Here is an 18,482-nt window from a genome sequence, read left to right as displayed (position 1 = left end):
GACAAACATCACTCAGCACACTGGCAAATAAAACAGGTCTTCAAGGAGCAAGTTCTGGGATAAATGCTACCACCTAAAAGCAAACAAAGGGAGGAGGATTTGCTGCGGTACCAAGCAAATACAGAGAGGGAGGGAGTCTAAATTAAAAGAAAAAATAATTGCAAAGCATCCATGTGTCCAACGATGGCCGAGGGCAAACGCCCAGTCTCTTCACAAGGAAAGCAAGGGGTTTCATGCCAGGATCAAGTCCCTGTACGCCGGCAGGTCTCCAACAACGCCCACAGTGGATGCTGCTACAACGAATTATCTTTTTTCCATGCTCAAGTACAGGCAACTGGGTTGCCCCAAGAGACCACAATTTCCAAACTTGTCTTTCCACCAGTTCCTTTCTGAACTACGAGAGGTGCTGTACACAGATGGCAGACAACGGTGCCTTGTGTCAGGTATCTAGAGGGATTGTATAGATGCTTGCCATAAGTTTGCCTCAACTTTAATGTAAACCGGACCAGCCAGTGCCTGGTCCAGAGGGAGGTGCCTGCAGACCTGCTGGGGGAGTGTGGGTGCCTCAGCTCGGCCCTTTGCAATGGATTCGATTTCTCCAGGAACGGAGCAACCCCCCCGCCAGGCATTTTTCTCCACGGATGTTCCGAGGTAACGTTACATTGGCTTTCCCAGCCCTGCTTAACTGTGAGTCTAGGCGAAGCTGCTGAAGACTTTGAAAGCTTCAGCAATATTTCCAGAAGAAAACTGACCCTTCAAGCCTGTTTCCCCAGCTCCCAGCTCCGTGTGCGCTGCAGGGAAATAGTGTTTGTAGCTCTGCACCTTACACCCCAGCTCAGTGCTGCTGCCGCCGAGCTTCACAAAGACGTGCCTGCCTTCTATTTCTTTTCCCCTTTGCCCAGGCAGCCTCCAGGGCTGCCCAGCAAGGGTGAGAGCTAACTCCTGGGAACACCTTCAGGGGTTCGGGGGCACCTGCGGAGGCTGGACAGCACGGAATGGTGCTTGGCGAGCAGCACAGGTCATGGATGAGCCGGTGGCTCTGCTGTCTGCAGGCATAAATCTCTGCTCTCTACTCACCGGGCTGGACTTGGATGTTCATGCAGCCAGATAAAGCCTCTGCTGCAGCAATGCAGGCTTTCACTCTGCTGGGGCTGGAAAGATCCGCCCGGCTCAAGGCATCACAGTGTTCCCTGCTGAGGTCGAGGCGGGTCTGCAAACAAAGCCAGAAAAGCGCAGGTACAAGCCCGTCCAGCTTCTCATCCTTTCTCACCCCATCCAGAAGGGTGCTGGCTTGAAATAGCTGAGCGCTACCTTCAGGCTGCATGTGTCCATCAAGAGGACCATGCTGCTCTATCCCCACCATAAACAAAGGTCTGCAGAGTAACTACTGCAGCAGTCCCAGAGGAAGCCCTGGCAAACCTTGGTACGAGTTTCCAAAGGACCAGCACCTCTGGGATCACTGCTGGCAGCAAAGCGATGGAGAGGAGAAAGGAAAAGCTAAGGAAAATGCAGCTTGAGCTACTCAGAAATGAAAAGGTCAATGGCGTAGAGGTCACCATAAGCAGTGGAAGGGAGGATTAGCTGTGCTGTTACAGCACAGCTCTCGCATTTATGCTATCCTATGTTTGTAAATAATTTCCCATATTCCCAGAGCTCATCAAGAGTCTTTCCACTGGCTGTGCTGTCCCCTGCCCCGGTGTCTCTGTGGCTGTGAGGTACTGCAGAAAAAACTCCTTATTCCACCATGGATGCGGAGAGAGGCTGATATGCACAAAGCACACAGCTGATGGCAGCCACGGACATAAAAGTTAAGTTACTTTCAAGGGCGGGGAAAAAAGAAAAAAAAAAAAAAATAAAGCAAAGGAGAGAAAATGGGGAAACTTCCATCTGTGGAAAGTAGGAAGAGAAACAAGAGATCCCCTGGACAAACAGCGTTTCCAGGACAACAGGGAGTGCCCAGAACGCTTCTCCCATGGTGGATGTGTAGTTTGCCCCAGGACCCACTCCGAGTCCCCAGGGGCTTCTCTTTGTGTCAGGTTATCAGTGCTGAGGGCAGCTGCTTTCACCAGGGGCCGGGGCCGGTGTTGTGTGCTCTGGCTCTAGTTGCTCGTTAGGTACTGTGCTTTCATATTCCTGGGTAATGATTATTGGCTATTGAAATGGCAATTACCTACTAATGAGAGCTGGTTTTCCCTAGTACAAAAATATAAACTGAAAGCTACCGCCTGGAGGGATGAAGAAAGCAGCTATCCTCCGTGCCAATTGCTGCTCACAAGAAATCCCACAACTCAGACATAGGGATGCCTGGAAGGCACAAGGTTGGGAGGATCTCAGTGCTCCGGGTGCAAGGGTAAAAGCACTGCCCCACCGGCCTCGGAGGGAGTAAGGAGAAGGTCCCAAAGCTGCTAGTGAAAGGCAGACCACAGCATCCCAAGGGAAAGGCGGCAGAGCTGCGTTTGGAAGGTCCTTGGCGTTACGTTATCTGAGGCTCATCTTGCCCACGGAAAGGACCTTCGGGGACCCCTCTTACAGCCCTGGACCGCAGCGAGGGTACCGCACACCGTGGCTGCTGCTGGTCCACCAGCAGTCCATCCCAGCCATGTGGTTGTCCTTATATTATCAAGGCAACAAAGTCTCTCATTTCCAGGCCAGAAAAGCTCTGTAGCCTTTGCAGCCAGATAACAGTTTTCGGAGCGTTTGGGCTCACTGAAAGTTTTTTTTTCTGACAGATTCAACAGCCTGAAGATATATGTCTTTGCAAATTCATGTACCGTGAGGAAGAGGATCTCATCCATCAGCCTTGTCTTGTTGGAAACAATGCGATCTAGCAAGGAGTTTTCCTGGTGGATGTGGTCCATCTGCTGCTTCATGCTTCCCAGTAACTCATCATAGATCTGCAAGGTCTCCTCCACTCTGGCCACCTCTGCCAAGGCCTCGTCAATGGAGCTCATCAGCTGTGTCATCTGCTTCTCAGAAGAGATCATGGCTCTAAGGTTGGCCTGTGAAATGGAGAAACAGAGGGTTTCAGCGCTGCCGCAGGGACTGATCACCACCCTCTCGGAGTCAAATATCCTGACCTTCACCCTCCCAAGTCAAATATCCTGACCTTCACCCTTCCATGTCAAAGCAGAGCCCCTGTCATTATAACATGCAAGATGCCATTATAATTGCAGCTGTCCTGCATGACTACGTGGTCAATGTCATATCTTTGCACTTGGCTGAACTCTGTATCAGTAACCATCTGCAAGTCGCAGGTGCCAGGGCAGAACAAACCCCTTTCCTGAGCAAGGTGTACGCTCAGACGGCTTCCATTTTCCACAGCAAAGAGGTTCCTATGGGGTCGCTGGGCAAATCTGACCACGAGCAGAATACAGCCTTTGGAGAGGGTACTGAGCCCTGCTGGCTTCTGCACCGCGCTTTTCCCTCTGTGCGCTAGGGAAGTCCCAGGCGGACACTGCATGGAGCCTCCAACCCCCAGCCCCCACAACCGGTGAAGCCCCCTGAGGGCCCGGGTGTCCATCCCACCCTATTTTTAAGGGAACGCGCCGGCTTTGAGGCACTGGCCATTTCTTCCTGGCTCTAACGCATTTATGCAGACCGTGGCCATGCCAAGCGCCTGTCGCAGCACGTTTAGCAGAGCTCCGGGCACGGCCACTGCTGCCAGGGTGTCACCCAGCTGAGCTGCTCTGGCAGTGGAATCAATAACCAGTTAAATCATGCATGAGACACGCACGTATATATGGCTCTAATATGGACACTGAAGGCACAATTTGCCCAGGGGGATCTCAGGCGTTTGCTTTGACGGGCGGTAGAGACACAACGGCATGCTAATTGCTGCCGACAAGCTCCGCTAGAGATTAACTGCTTCCAAATGTTAATTGTATCAGTTTCAGGGCCTATGTACCACGCGGAATATCAAAGAAAACAATCAATAGGCACGGGCCTGGGAGGCATAAGGCTTCCAGACTGCTATTTTTCTCTCCGTTAATAAAGCTTTTAAAGAAGTTTTTCTTTGCTGATATTTCAATTATCTGAGGTCTTTTTCATTAAATGAAGAAGAACAGAAGGACCCGCACCCCCCAGGACACCCTGTGCTCTGCTCGTCGGTGGGAAACAACAGGAGGGAGAGAAGCAAAGTCTTCTCAACCCAAGTCAGGTTACGGTGGCTCGGACCTACCCTGTGGTCTGAATTAGGAATGTGTCTGAAAGCGCAGCAGATGCTGGGCATCCACGGTCACTGTATTAGGGACTTTCTCTTCTCCAAGCTCCACCTGCATTGCCATTGGGATGAAGATGAGCCAGCAGCTCCACTCTAGGGGGCGTCCATGCAGGACAAGGTGCTGGAGCAACGTGGAGAAGCTCCTGAAATGTGTGAGAGCCACCCTGCAGCCCACACCTGGACACCAAGGCTTCGGTCTCCTTAAAAAAGCATGGATTGCACTCTCCTGTGACAAAGGTAGTGTTGTTCTGGGAAAGAAAGGACTGAGGGGAATGGCTTCGGATGTAGGCAGATTCACAAGGGGTGTGGAAAGGTCAGAGGGATTCTGTGGAAAAGCAAAGCGCGATGTCACAGCCAGCACAGCAAAGCATCTCTGTCAAAGGCTGGAGGTGAAGCTACCCCAGTGCAAAGTGATGCGGCTTTCCCAGGGAAGGCAGAGGTTTCACTTGGCAGCGGGATTTTGAAGCAGGGCTTGCTAATGCAGGCAGATCTGCACCTTCAAACGCACCGACGATGCCAAGCCAGTGCTCCTTTTGCCCGTTGCCCAACCATCCTACGCAGTCCAGTGCGAGGGGGCAAACAGCCCCGCTCCCGGACTGCTGCTTTCCAGCCGCACACCAGGGACCCTGCCCGGAGCTTCGCATTTTATTCGAAGTTCCTAAATTACAGCCATAAACCTCCTGCAAGCCTGTCACCGCCGCGCCTCCGGATTGTCTGATTAGGGCATAACAGACCCAGGGGGGTTTGCCTGGAGCAAAGCATCCCCGGTGCCAGCGGCAGGACGGAAAGGGCTCTCCGGAGAACTGCCGCTCGCTCGTTCACTCGGGTGAGGGTAATAACTCTCCCGCTGGAAGCGGCACAAAGCTGCCGGGAGCTGCCTGCCTTTCAGCGGGTGCTGGGATGCTGCGAGGACGCAGGAATACCAATGTAAAAATCAGAGCTCGCCGCCTCCCGCACGCCCCGGCCGTGCCTTCCTTCCCTCCGAAGCAGATAAGCGCGTCCTTGCTGTCGGTGCGGTGCTCCGCGATCCCCAGAAGAGACGGGTTAGCGGAGGGTGATTAGTTTTGTTAAGAGGAGGACAAGGTGTTATCGCCAGGGCGTGGGGAAAAAAACGTTTAAATATATGCATGTGCTAGTCTAACTTGCTGGTATTAATAACACTTAATGTCACAGATTAAACCTTAGAAATAGAAACATCTCATCAATTAATTTGTGTTAGCAGTAAGTGACATTTACTCATTAGAAGGCATTAAAACAATGTATTCGACGGCGCCTTTCACCTCAAAGAACTTAATAGAGATGTATTAGTTGCTCTCCCAGGGTATTTTACAGCTGGGAAACAGTCGCAAAGCGCCTGTAGGACTTGCTGAGAGCAGAGCAGACCTCAGGAGTTTGGTCTTCCAGATTAACTACTAAGTTTCCAAGTGTAATAAGTCATATATAAATACAAATTGGAAATACAGCGAATACTGGAGCTAAAGGAGGTTGGATTTAGGGTTTGTGGTTCCTCATATGTTGTAGGATATTTCCTTTGCTTATTTTTTTCCCTTTGTTCTTCAGTTACCTACCCACAAAGCCCTAGCACCAGATATACTAGCATAAAACAAATGCTCGAAGCAGCTATCTCATTATTTTGCTCCAGCTCTCAGAGAAAAAAGTTATCCTCTGCAGAAAGGCAATAAAATACAGCAACTCTAATCAAGTAAATAAAGCTCACTAGTCTGAAAATAATGTGCGCCTTATTCATTGGCCCTTTCTACTACCGTTTGTCATTTACTTTTTATCTCCTTCCAGCTCTGTTTCATTTTTTCCCCTCTTTTCTTTTTCCCTGGCTGCCGCTTTTCCTTCTGTAGGGATCGTTGTTGGCCCTTTCCTTTTCTTCCAGGCATCCCTGTCTGCCAGACCACCCTTTCTGCACTTCATCACCCCCTGCTTTTCACACGCGCTTTCATCCTCCCCCTCCCTACTCAGCAGCCTTTATCCTTCCTACCCCGCCTTTCCCTGCTCTCCCCTTCCCAAGGTAACTAAAGCACTCAAGTTAAAAAAAAAAAAACAAAAAAAAAAAACAAAACCAAAACAACAGACTGAAATAACAGGAATTTTTGATGTATCTGTGATAGCCCTCGTGGCAACCTGGCAGGACCCGTCCCTGTTGCCTCTGCATGTCCTGCGTGTGGATGGTGGTGCCGGCCCAGGCGCTCCATGGGCTGCAGACCTGGCTGTGGACCCGGCAGGAGCCTGGGGAGCTCTCGGTGCCCCGAGGTGCCTGGCAGGCCAACCCTCCCCATGGGACGCCCCCCCAGGGAGGGGAAGACGCACAGCGTGGGCATCGTCACCACGTTTTCCCCTTGGGACAGTTCCTATAAATCATTTCCAGACGTGGTTAAGGCTGTGGGACTGCTCAGGGTGGCTGCTGCCCACTGACCCGGCTGGAGGCAGGGCTCGTAGAGCAGTAAGGGCCAGAGGCAATGCCCCAACACAAATGTATTCTGCACCGGTGGCTACAGAAATGATGGTCCTAATTCACACTGCGTGGGACACAGAGACCTTCTGCGCAAAGTGAAGGAGATCCCAGAGCTCCCCAGTCTCACCCACCTCCCTCAGCCAGCCCCAGAGCTCCCCACTTCACTTTGCCCCCAGTTAGACCCTTACCCATCCCTGCGCTGTCACCAGGAGTCATAATCCCTCACAGCTGCATGTCCACGGGCTCCACATCCTTCCCTGCCGCCGGGCCTGTGCCACTGTTCTGTTTTACTCCTCTGCAAAACTGAGGGTGGGCTTCATCGGTTGGTCCCCACACGCATCGGAGGCACACCACGCAAGCCACCATCTAAGGGCGGTTAAGCTCAGCGGAGACAGACGTTTGGTGCCTGGCTGCCGGTAGAGCACACAGTGGGACAAACCCTGACCCTCCAGAAGGGAGCAGCAGTGTCCTCCTGACGTGCACCATGCCTTTTGAGCTGAAGTAGCACAACACCGAGATGATTTTCTCTCAGGCCAAGTGCCCACCGTGAACGAAAGAGCTGCCGATGCCCAGAGATTCCACTCAGGCACCTTCTTTTTGGTTGAGTCACAGCCCGTGGCCCCCTTACCTCATCCAGCACATAGAGGTCGTTGCTCAGCTGCTCTGCAAAGGCCACAGAGTTGTTCACAAGGGGCTCGTACTCCTCCATCAGCTTCAACACATCGGCAGCTTCCTTTGGTGTCATCTCCTGGTACACACTGAGCACCTCCTGGCTCTCTGTCTCCACAGTGTCCTTCCTGTCTTCTTGGGGCCTTTGTCTCCCTGCATGGACAGGAAGAGACGCAGAGGTGGGCAAAGCCTTCTCGTTATGTCATATTAGCTAATATTAGCCCAAGGGACCCACTGAGTCCAAGTGACAGGAGTCCAGTGGTCTCAGTCTGCTGGTGAGTCAGAATGGAGCAAAGAAAGATGTGGATGGGATAAAGGGTCGGCTTTGTAAGAGGGACAAAATGGACTTTTGAAACTTAATTTGAGCTCGGGTTGTGTTTTTACTTGCTCGCCTCTCTAGGATTGCGCGTTGGGGCAGGTTGATATGTTTGTTACACAAAGCTGAGACAAATTTCAGAGACGAACAGGCTTCTTCTGATCAAATATACTGATAATCATGTGTTGTAGAGTAAAATATATTTTTATATCCGTATATATTTCTGTATTTCTTGATATAGTGCTGGGGAATGTTCCCAGGCAGGCAGCCAGTCTCCCCTGGCCTGACATTACCAACACTTTACTGCTCACCCCCCCAACCCAGAGTGCAGATAGCATCTCTGCAGATAAGATAAACTGTCCATCTATTTTTCTTCCCAGCCGAGCACTGTGTCTCCATGGCAAGGGTCGGTGGATAAATCAGACGGCTGTGCCTCCAGATACACAAAACACGGATCCTCCTGCTTCCCTCTCACTGGTGCCCACCTCGGCATCTCCCGTCATCCGCACTCACTCTTTGAAATTTATTCCCCTTCCGCCCCCGAAAGCGGTGATAGTGATGATGCAAAACACCCAAACCACGCTGAGTGTGACAAGGAAACTAATTACCTTCCGCTGCACAGGAGGGGACATTCACAAATGTGACCGAGCTGGCGAGGAATCGGTGGTTCAGCTTCCACAAGCATCTGATAAAGGTTTTCTTCTCATCAAAGCTGCTAGCGGTCCACTTGTAAACCTTATCGAAGTGCAGATCAAAATCCAGGCTTGCCTAGATGTCGAAGGTTAATTAGCACATCAATTAGATGCCACTTGCCACACCACATCCACGCAGCACAGGTTTGCAGCACGCTTTAACGGCCGGCGCTGATGTTGTGAACACACCTTGTGCACCGGGAGGAAAAACACCTCCTGGTTGCAGGAGGGAGGGAGACTCACCTCTGCGCGGCTGTTTCAAGCTTTGGGGTCTTCAGTGGCCCCAGGAAGCCCCATGGAGACTAGCACAGGGCTCAGATGTTGGAGGAGAGAGCTCTGTCTGCAGGGGCAGCTCAGCCCCTTCAAGCAGGGGGATGATCCTGACATCTCCCTGACACCACCTAGCAAAGCACCAGCTGGACGTGCTGAAGGTGACCCCAGGGAGACCGGTGCTACCAGCCACACCATGCCGATGACTGGACTGGTTTTGGTGGAGCTGCACAGGTATAGTCAGACTCAGATATAAAAAATGTCTAAAATGGGCTATCGTCCCCACCACCCCCACACCACCTGATGGGATGGACACCGCCTGTTCCATGCCCAGGGTTAAATGCTGTCAGAAGTTTGATTTGAAGTCTCTCAATCAATGAATTCCCTGACAGGCTCTGCATTTCCAGGCTGACAGCAGGCAATTCCTCTAGTTAACTGCAAATCCTCCTTCGTGTTTCTCTCCTGCGGATATAGACATCTTTCCCTGGACTTCTGCTGCTACCTCCGAGCAACTGGGTAGGATTCCAGTGGTGTGTTCATGCCACTTGGCAAATAATCATGGGCATGATAAAAGCACTGAAAATAAAAGGATGTAAAGCAATTCTGACCCTAGAAGTGGACACCGGGACGCTCGTACTGGGTCACGGAATCACGGAATCACGGAATCACGGAATCTTCAGAGTTGGAAGGGACCTCTAGAGATCATCTAGTCCAACTCCCCTGCTAGAGCAGGATTGCCTAAACCACATCCCTCAGGGCTGCATCCAGGCGGGTCTTGAAAATCTCCAGAGAAGGGGACTCCACACCCTCCCTGGGCAGCCTGTTCCAGTGCTCTGTCACCCTCACTGTAAAGAAGTTTTTCCGTGTATTTGAACAGAACTTCCTATGTTCCAACCTGTGCCCATTGCCCCTTGTCCTGTCGCTGGGAACCATTGAAAAGAGCCTGGCTCCGTCCTCCTTAAACCCACCCTTTAGGTACTTGTAAACATTAATCAGGTCCCCCCTCAACCTTCTCTTCTCCAGGCTAAAGAGTCCCAGCTCTTTCAGCCTTTCCTCATAAGGGAGGTGCTCCAGTCCCATAATCATCTTGGTTGCCCTACGCTGGACTCGCTCCAGTAGTTCCCTGTCCCTCTTGAACTGGGGAGCCCAAAACTGGACACAGTGTCCCAGTTGTGGCCTCACCAGTGCAGAGTAGAGGGGGAGAATGACCTCCCTCGACCTACTGGCCACAGTCTTCCCTATGCAGCCCAGGATGCCATTGGCCTTCTTGGCGACAAGGGCACACTGCTGGCTCACGGATAATTTGCTGTCTACCAGGACCCCCAGGTCCTTCTCCTCAGAGCTGCTTCCCAGCATGTCCGCCCCTAACATATACTGGTGTTTGGCATTCTTCCTTCCCAGGTGCAGGACCCTACACTTGCTTTTGTTGAACCTCATTAGGTTCTTCTCTGCCCAGCTCTCCAGCCTGTCCAGGTCACGCTGGATGGCAGCACGGCCCTCTGGAGTGTCGGCCACCCCTCCCAGCTTGGTATCATCAGCAAACTTGCTGAGGATACACTCTGTCCCCTCATCTAGGTCATTAATGAATATATTGAACAAAATTGGTCCAAGTATTGACCCCTGAGGGACACCACTCGTTACAGGCCTCCAACTGGACTCTGTGCCGCTGATCACAACCCTCTGGGTTCTGTCACTCAGCCAGCTCTCGATCCACCTCACTGTCACCTCGTCTAGCCCATAAGGGTCAGGCTAAGCAATCGACCAGTGCCAGTGTCCTGATCCAGCACGCTGATCTCTTTTCAGATTACATAAACCCCTCACCTTTTACTGCAGGTTGTGGAAGCTGATGAGAATGCTCATGAATTTTGACAGTGGCCAGTGGCAGACGCTTGGGAGAAAAGGCAATCAAAGGGCAAGTCCAGAGTTATATTGCCTTCCGGATCCCCTGCCAGCCTCCAGCAGCCCGTCACCCAGCAGCTCGCTGAGCCAGAGGTTGTATCCCCAGCCCGGTGTTTAACAGCCCTTGAAGGACCTCCTGTCCCTGATTTCCTCTGATGGCTTTTTGAACTTATTCATAGCGTTGACATCTACAGCATCCCATGGCAATAAGCTTTGCAGCGTGATGATGTGCTGAATGAGAAAGCTCGAATCAACCGGAGTTAGGGATTCAGGGTAAGCCCAGCACCCACCCGGCCCCCCACGGCAGATATTCCCCTCTGCAATCCCCATCCAACCTGAGATCCCAAACCTCTCCTCACTCCAGAACTGGGGACACCCAGAGAAAACCCAGAAACAGGCTTCCACAAGCGCGGTCCTGAGTTCCCCCTAGCAGCACCGTGGTATCACACATCTTCACTCGGCATCTGCTGGCGCCCCATTTCCTGGCAGGGGAAGGTCACACAAGATAACAGGAGCATGGACTGGAAAAGGAGCACCCTTGGCATTTCCCCAGGTTGTTTCCACCCGTATAACTGTCAATATCTCTGCATCTATCTATGCCCGAGGATGTAGTCTCATGGAGGGGGAACTCCAGCCACAGGAGACTTAGTATTTGCCACTAAGGGGTATACAGGTGGAGAGGATAAGGGAGGTGGCAGGACTAGGAACATCCCACAGAAAGAAACTCCTTCCTGCACCATCTCATTAGCTCTGCGGCACAGCCTGACCTCATCTTCTGGAGAGCTTAGAAGCCGCACTTCTAATTATTGATGCTAATCATCGTAACAGGCACAGAGTTTATGAGGATTGATGCAGTCCTGCGACGCTTTAAGCTTTGTTTTCTAAACACCTCGAAGCAATACATCACGCCCCCGCGTTGCTTTGCAGGCTCGGCAGCAGCCCCTGCGACGGCGCGGCGCGGTGATGGCTGGGGGAGGAATTTGCAATGCTCCTGGTTTATAGCGCGCCTTACGAGGAGCTATTAAAGCAGGGAGGCATCCGTTAATCGCTTCATAAATATTAATACTGTTTTGGTCAAGGGAGCTGTAGGTTTAAGCACCGCTGGACTCGCAGTGTCAGGACTTTGCTGGTGCCAGAGGGCTTCCCAGCACAACGGAGCAGACCTGACGACCAAAGCCCTTGCTGCGTGTACTGAACGTCGACCCATGAGCTGGGGTTTGGCTGTAGTCGATACTACCTGCTAAGAAACAGAGAGGAGCTCTTGTTTCGATTGCCGTGGACCTGCCAAGCCATGCAACAGGGAGGCACTGTGCTGACGTGAGCACTGGGCTGCACTGGGGAGCTTGCCTCTGTGGTGGGACCCTGAGAGATGTCAACACGTCCTGGCCTCAGCCTTCTGCTTCAGCCCGGGGAGCTTGTGCAGCAGCTTCACCTGGTGAGCAGATCCCATTTTTGGAATGGTACGGACAATACTGGCTGCCTGCGTTCAAGAAAGATCAATTCAGCCTGGAAGAGGCAAGGAAGAGGGGATGATAAAGGGAAGAGAGAAGTCAACGCAGAAGAGGACACTAATGGGTCAGTTTGCTCAGCCTGCCAGAAGGAAGGTTAATAGGGCAGGTGACTGCCGTCTAAAAATACTTCTGCAAAGGAAAAGAGCTGTCTAACCTAAAGGACAGCCACGGCACAAGCGCAAACAGGGATGACGTGGGCAGGAACACAGGCTGGGAGGGTTAAGAAGGCTTTAGCCATTGGGACAACCGAGTTCGCCATTTGCCTCCCAGTAGGAGGGGGTTCAAAAATATGCCAACACCTCAAGATAGAGTATGACCAGTTTTTCTCATTGGGATGGTAAATGAGAGAGACGGGACTGGAAATCCTGGAGGTATTTTGTAATCCTAATTCCTCAGGAACTAAAGCAGTTTAGAAGACTTGGTGGAGCCAGGCTCATCTGCTAGAGGAAAGCTCAGGCAGGATGAAAGCATGCGTTCCCCTTGTGCGTGGGAAAATGTAAGACAATGAGATATCAGTTCAGTTCTACCCATAGGATCAAGCTGCTCTGCAAAGCTGCAAACGTGATTTTTCCTTTCAGACACGCTGTGCAGATGTACTTTATTTGTCCTGGATGTAGAACTGGAAAGCTGTTCTTTTTCTCATTTATTTCTGTGCTTGTGAAAACCCAGGCACCTTGCCAAAGCCCCTGGAACATTCACATTAATAAAAAAACTAATTATAACAACTTTAATGACACTCTGCCAGCCCCAGCAGCAGAACGGGAATATCTTGTCCATGCTTTCTTTCCCAAAAACCTTAACATCACCCTAAAAGCACAGACTCACACTGACTCCGGCTCTCTATAGTCCTCCTTTCAGTAAATGCCTCTGTTTAATCTCTAAATACCCTACGCAAATGTCTGTCAAGAAGCTTTGTCAACGTGGATCGACAGATGGGCCTGACAGTGTGTTCTGCAAATGCTGGAGACCTGACAAGGGCAGTGCTTTGCCGTCCATCTCTCCGGCCTCTGAGGGATGCTGCAAAGAGCGTCAGGGGGTTCCTCTGCCTGAGGGATAAGGGGAGTTTGCCCACTGATCTTGATGGAAGCTGTGCCCATGCAGCGGTCACCCGCTCACTGCTCACCCTGGTCAGGTGTTTGGCCAGCCTGACGTTTCCTAACTTAGAGAGGGATGTCTCAGGAGGGAGGAAATCATTCCAGCTCAGCATCCTGGGCACAGGGAAATGAGAAGTCCAAAAGCACTGATGGAGGATGGAGGAACCATCAAGGGAGGGCCCTCAGTTCACCATACTGTAGGAAACAGCTCTGCGGGAAGGCGGAGGGCTTTTAAATTTTTTTAATGATGGTTGTTTCCTCAAAATTAGCGTCATTCAGGCTGGTTCAGTCCTATGTTAGAAATCACTGCTCTTCCCACCATCTAAACACAAGGGCTGAGCTCCAGAGGACCCAAATCCCCTTATGGATCCTGGCCTGTGTCTCTCTAGATTCGTATTCATCTCTCTCCCCCATCACCAGTTCTGCCCTTTGCCACCGAAGGAAAATCAGTCCTACCTGATTGAGAGTCTTGCCGTCTACCAGCTTCAGCTCTGCTAAAGGCCACCTGTAGGCCACCTTGTACTGCTCCCCTCGCTCTACCTTGACCTTCACCAGAAACGGCTGCATCGGCCTAAAAGTGTCCACTGAGGGTGAGGGATAGGAAAAAAAAAAACAAACAAAAAAACCACAGTATTATTTTTAGCCCAGTACACAACAGTTCAGTGTGAGTGGTCAGGTACAGATGGACACACAGACACTGGTTTTGCATTGTGGCTGTATGGAGAGACACTACTCGGTTTCTACCGGTTTTAATTTTCATTCAGTATTTAGATATGGAAAGTGCGCTCTGGGGTCTAATCCAGTGTACTTTGAAGTCTATGGAAGGATTCCCAGTAATTTCAATGAGTTTTAAACCAGGCCATTGTGCTCTACACAAGACACAAGTAATATTTCAGCAAGACCCAAATGTGATGGGAAAGGGGCACCCTCGTGCAATACGATTTACAGTCGTTACGTGCCATATTGCTGGCCCTACCCCCAACAGAGTCCAAAAGCACTGCATCGTCTGACCGATACCCACACTAATACATTCCACCAAAAATCACTTCCAGTGCCAATTAGCTTACAGGCACCTCTTGGTTCGTCTGGGAGGTGTACATCATTCATGCGATTATAATCCAGATCTCCCATATGAGCTAGATACCTCCAGAAAGCTGGCATGGAGGCTTCCAGGGGTAACTCATGTAATTTAGATGCTACTTTTAGGGTGGCTACAACATCCCTTGGAGACATTCTTCCTGGCCTCCCCTGACTACAGAGCCAGTTGGAGCACATCTTTTAGGTCAAACACTATGGCTCAGGCTGTCAGAAATTCATCCTTCAGTAGGTGACTATGCTGTCTAGAAGCCCATTGGCAAGAAAGTCTCTTCCCAGTAAGTTTGTCAAAAAAATCTATACTAACAATTTCTCAGGGGTGCTGGAGCAACTGGAAAAGCATAGACCAAAGGAGATGGAAAATTTCCCAAAGCATTTGCACCTTTGCATCCTAATCAGATAGTTGCGGGCTCCTGAAGTGTCTTGGTACTGTTAACACCTTCACCAAAACTACGGAGAGACACAACGAGGCTGTAACGCTGTGTTGTGTTAGAATGGGTTGTTGCTGACCTCTAATGACAGATTTGATGCAAATGGTAAAAAAAAAAATAATATCTTAGATTGGTGGAGGGAGCAATCCTGCAAACCCCAGCTCCCTCTAACCAGCTAAAGATCATCCGACATTCGAGAGGGAACTTGTGCTTTTGTTGCCAGTTCTTGACATGCTACATTGACATGGAACAGCTCCTGTTTTTGGATTAAGATTTCTTTCATTTAATCTTAAAATACAGCATACCAATTCGTGGTCATATCTCTTCTCCCAGATCAGGAAAAGAGCCATCAGAGACCAAATTCTCTGACTGGACCTGCAAGAAACCTCACTGGGTTTGAAACTCAACCTGTCTCCCAGTCCCCCAGGGTTCTCACCCACAACACAGAGAATGGACATCTTCTTCTTCTTCCCCGTCTTCCAGACACGAACGGTTTCCAGCAGCCTCTTTTTCTGCGGGTTGAACACATCTTTTTCCAGCGAGCTCCAAAGAGAAGCCATGGTGATGCCCGAACAGGGCAGCAAGTGGGAGCTGCGTGTGCCTCCCACTGACGCTCGTGGTCACCGCAGGCTGCACAGCACCTCCTGTGGAACACAAACAGGCTGTGGAGAAGCTGGGTATGGACCTGTTGGAGCAGGGCCGGAGGAGGCCTCGGAGCTGCTGGGAGGGCTGGAGCCTCTCTGCTGTGGGGACAGGCTGAGAGAGCTGGGGGGGTTCAGCCTGGAGAAGAGAAGGCTCTGGGGAGACCTTCCAGCCCCTGCCAGTCCCTAAAGGGGCTCCAGGAAAGCTGGGGAGGGACTCTGGAGCAGGGAGGGGAGCCATGGGACGAGGGGGAAGGGGTTTACACTGAAAGAGGGGAGATTTATATTAGATATTGGGAAGAAATTCTTTACTGTGAGGGTGGTGAGCTGCTCCTCTTTCTTTATCAGCTGACCACTCTGGGATACCCCACTGTCTCCTCGGTCCCCTAAAATACTCATTTTTGGAGAAATAGCAGGTGAGGAGAAGCCTTAGGCCACCGCTGCTTCCCCTTCTGTCCCCAGTTCCCCTCCCATGGATCCCCCTCTGCTCTCCTGTAGCCATGCAGACCAGGGCAGAGGCTCCCCAGGAAGGGCTGGATTGCCTTCCCGAGCCCCCTGCCTCGGTCCCTGGGCCTTGAACCCACGGCCAGCAGAGGGAAAGTACCCTGTGCAGAGCATGAAAGTGCTCCCACGTTTCTAACCTTGATGTGCCTCATTAGCACATCAATATTAAGAGCCAACAGCTCCTAAACTCCCAAGGAGGTCCCTGCTCTCCTGCCCTTTTCAGCTTCCCTGGCTCCAAGCTAATCAGCTAATTAACCTGAAAGGAGAAGGGGGTAACGCAGGGGGAATGGGAAGCTCAAGCGTGGTCTCGGTTCCCGGGGCTGAGTCCCTCCTGGGGACACCAGGTCTGTGCTCTCCGGCTGCGTGCTCTTAGCGAGCGCATCAGGGACGTGCGCGGGCGCCCACGCCGGGGCTCTCCAGCCAGCTGAACAAGTGCAAATTTGTTTGGTTTCACAGCCTAAGAGGAAACAAACCCCAGCTTCTTCTCCCCCTCGTTTTGCTTGCGTAGCTGAACGTGCTTCTCCACAGCCCGAGAACGGCTACGATGGGTATGACTAAAAGTCACCTAAGGAAATCGCAGCTTTAAACCATTGCAGCACCTCAGGACATTTTGCAAGGGTAACACAACCATTGCTTTACAGACCAGAGAAGTGCAGTAAGAAAGCCACCTAATCAAGAGGATCTCTCCTGGCTGCCTCCTTAACAGCAATGCTCAAAGCACCAGGGGTCTCGGGGCCGCAGGAGGGTCCCGCCTCCCAGTCCAGCCCGTGGAGAGCACGGGAGATGGAGACTGCAAGCCCTGGAGAGCTCAGGCAAGCTCCGCTCCGTGCTGCCCTGGAACCAGGCGGCTTGATTCAGCTTGAGGTATTGAAATACACTGATTCCGGTCAACCCCACGCAAGAAGGAAAAGGTTTGTTTAAATCGTCTTAGAAGAAATGTTTTTAGCAAGAACACATTGCTTGTTCGCAAACTGCTTTTTTTTTTTTTTATAATCATAGAATCGTCTAGGTGGGAAAGAACCTTTAAGATCATCGAATCCAACCATTAACCCAACACTGCCAAACCCACCACCACCCCGTGTCCCTCAGCACCACGTCTGCCCGGCTTTTAAATCCCTCCAGGGATGGCGACTCCACCACTGCCCTGGGCAGCCTGGTCCAACGCTTGACAACCCTTTCAATGAAGAAATTTTTCCTAATATCCATCCTAACCCTCCCCCCTCCCCAGCACAGGCCATTTCCCTTGTGCTATCGCCTGTTCCTTGGGAGAAGGGACCCACCCCTACCTGGCTACAACCTCCTTTTTATAGTCCACAATATTAATGGAAAATTCTCACACAACTTCCCGGTCAGAGCTAAGACTCGTGGAGATGCATTTCCGTCGTAAGTCAAACCCAGCGCCGTCAGGGAGGAGCGGGCAGTTCCCGTCCTGTGTGTCACGTATGAACGCTCAGAACCCACCAGCGGTTCTTGCAGCCTTTGATCCAGGCGGTGAGGGAATGAGCAAAGCGGATGCCACTAAAAAGTTACATTCAACACAAATATTTTAGTCAGAATTAGGGATAAATAAAAATATAGACTGTAGGAAAATAATAATATTTAGATCACGCACTTTGAATGTTTTTCTAAGGGAAATTAATTGTGACTGAAATTTACGGGTTGCTCTGCAACGGACTGAAACAAGTGAAACCTTCAGCAGCTCCCTCCCCACGGTGATGGGGCTTTCAGCTCAGCCGCACGGTTAACGAGCTTGCGATCACATCCGCAGTTATTTAAGCTTTTTTCCACCGTGGCTGTGACCAAAAAAAAAAAAAAAAGAAAAAAAAAGAAATTTACTGCTAAAATGATTCTGTCAACATAGCATCTCTTTGAATGCAGCCCCTCGCCGGGTTATCTTGGTTTCTCCATCCCTGCCAGGTTGTCGGTCTCTCCGCTGGCGTTCACCTGCCGAGGCAGGCAGGGTGGCAGGGTGGCAGCCCACAGCCCGAGCATCTGTACCCGCTATTGCCTTCGAGCCCACTAATTCATTTATAATAACACTTGAGCAACAGCTACAGGGAAACGATTGAAAGCCAAAGTAATAGAGGGCTCCCGGCTCCCTGATACGTTAATGCAGAGAGCACAATACTTTCCACAAATGCAATGGAAAAGCTGTCTGTAGCGGAGCCGGTTAACCCCCCCCTTTTCTAGAGACGACCTGTAAGGCTTAAAGATCTCAGTGAAACCTTCCTGAATTTTTCCCAGAGGTGCCCATCACCCGTCCAGGCCGCTGGCAGCAGGGAAGAGAGCGTTAGCGAAAGGAAGAGCATTCAAAGACTACCAGCCACGTCTTGCTGAGGATCAATTGCGGGATTTCAGTCGCAAGAAGCCTTAAGAACAGGAAACGGTTTGCTGGTAAAATGAAAGCTTTAAGCGAAAAACAGGAAGCCCGAAGAACCTGAGCGAAGCCGCCGGCTTGAGGTCAGGGCAGGAAACCCCCGGTGCGAACGCGGCAGAGCCCAGGTGCGGCCGCCGCGAACACAGCCTGGAACGTGGGGGTGGAGAGGGGGGGTCGACTAAAAGCAAAGCAAGGTGAAATCGCCCTCCTCTTCCTCTCTGTTTCCTTAACGAGAGTCAAAGTGCTGAACGGGAGCAGCTGTGGTTTAACCTCTGTCTGCCTCCTCCTCCTCCTCCTCCT

The 18,482-nt window shown here is 51.3% G+C and overlaps 1 protein-coding gene across 7 annotated transcripts in view; it reads right to left on the bottom strand.

Moving 5' to 3' along the window:
* LOC128915163 (exocyst complex component 1-like) overlaps nt 1–18,232 on the bottom strand; it is a 34,068-nt gene extending 15,836 nt beyond the window's left edge. The window contains exons 1-9 of one of the 7 annotated variants that reach the window (XM_054215159.1): nt 18,126–18,232; nt 17,418–17,598; nt 17,092–17,323; nt 15,097–15,304; nt 13,591–13,718; nt 8,277–8,436; nt 7,312–7,505; nt 2,772–2,999; nt 1,078–1,210 (exon numbers count right to left, since the gene is read on the bottom strand). In XM_054215159.1, the coding sequence (XP_054071134.1) occupies nt 1,078–1,210; nt 2,772–2,999; nt 7,312–7,505; nt 8,277–8,436; nt 13,591–13,718; nt 15,097–15,220 (967 nt within the window). In that variant the 5' untranslated portion in view covers nt 15,221–15,304; nt 17,092–17,323; nt 17,418–17,598; nt 18,126–18,232. Of the gene's footprint in view, nt 1–1,077; nt 1,211–2,771; nt 3,000–7,311; nt 7,506–8,276; nt 8,437–10,451; nt 10,769–13,590; nt 13,719–15,096; nt 17,058–17,091; nt 17,324–17,417; nt 17,783–18,125 lie in introns of those variants that run through there. The other 6 variants (XM_054215163.1, XM_054215161.1, XM_054215164.1 and 3 more) reach the window with 6 other exon arrangements.
* Nucleotides 18,233–18,482: the final 250 nt, after the last annotated feature.

This window comes from Rissa tridactyla, chromosome 9, assembly GCF_028500815.1.
Source record: "Rissa tridactyla isolate bRisTri1 chromosome 9, bRisTri1.patW.cur.20221130, whole genome shotgun sequence".
Lineage (NCBI taxonomy): Eukaryota > Metazoa > Chordata > Aves > Charadriiformes > Laridae > Rissa > Rissa tridactyla.
Note: the sequence above shows the minus strand (reverse complement) of the source record. Positions and strands in the feature narration are given on the sequence as shown.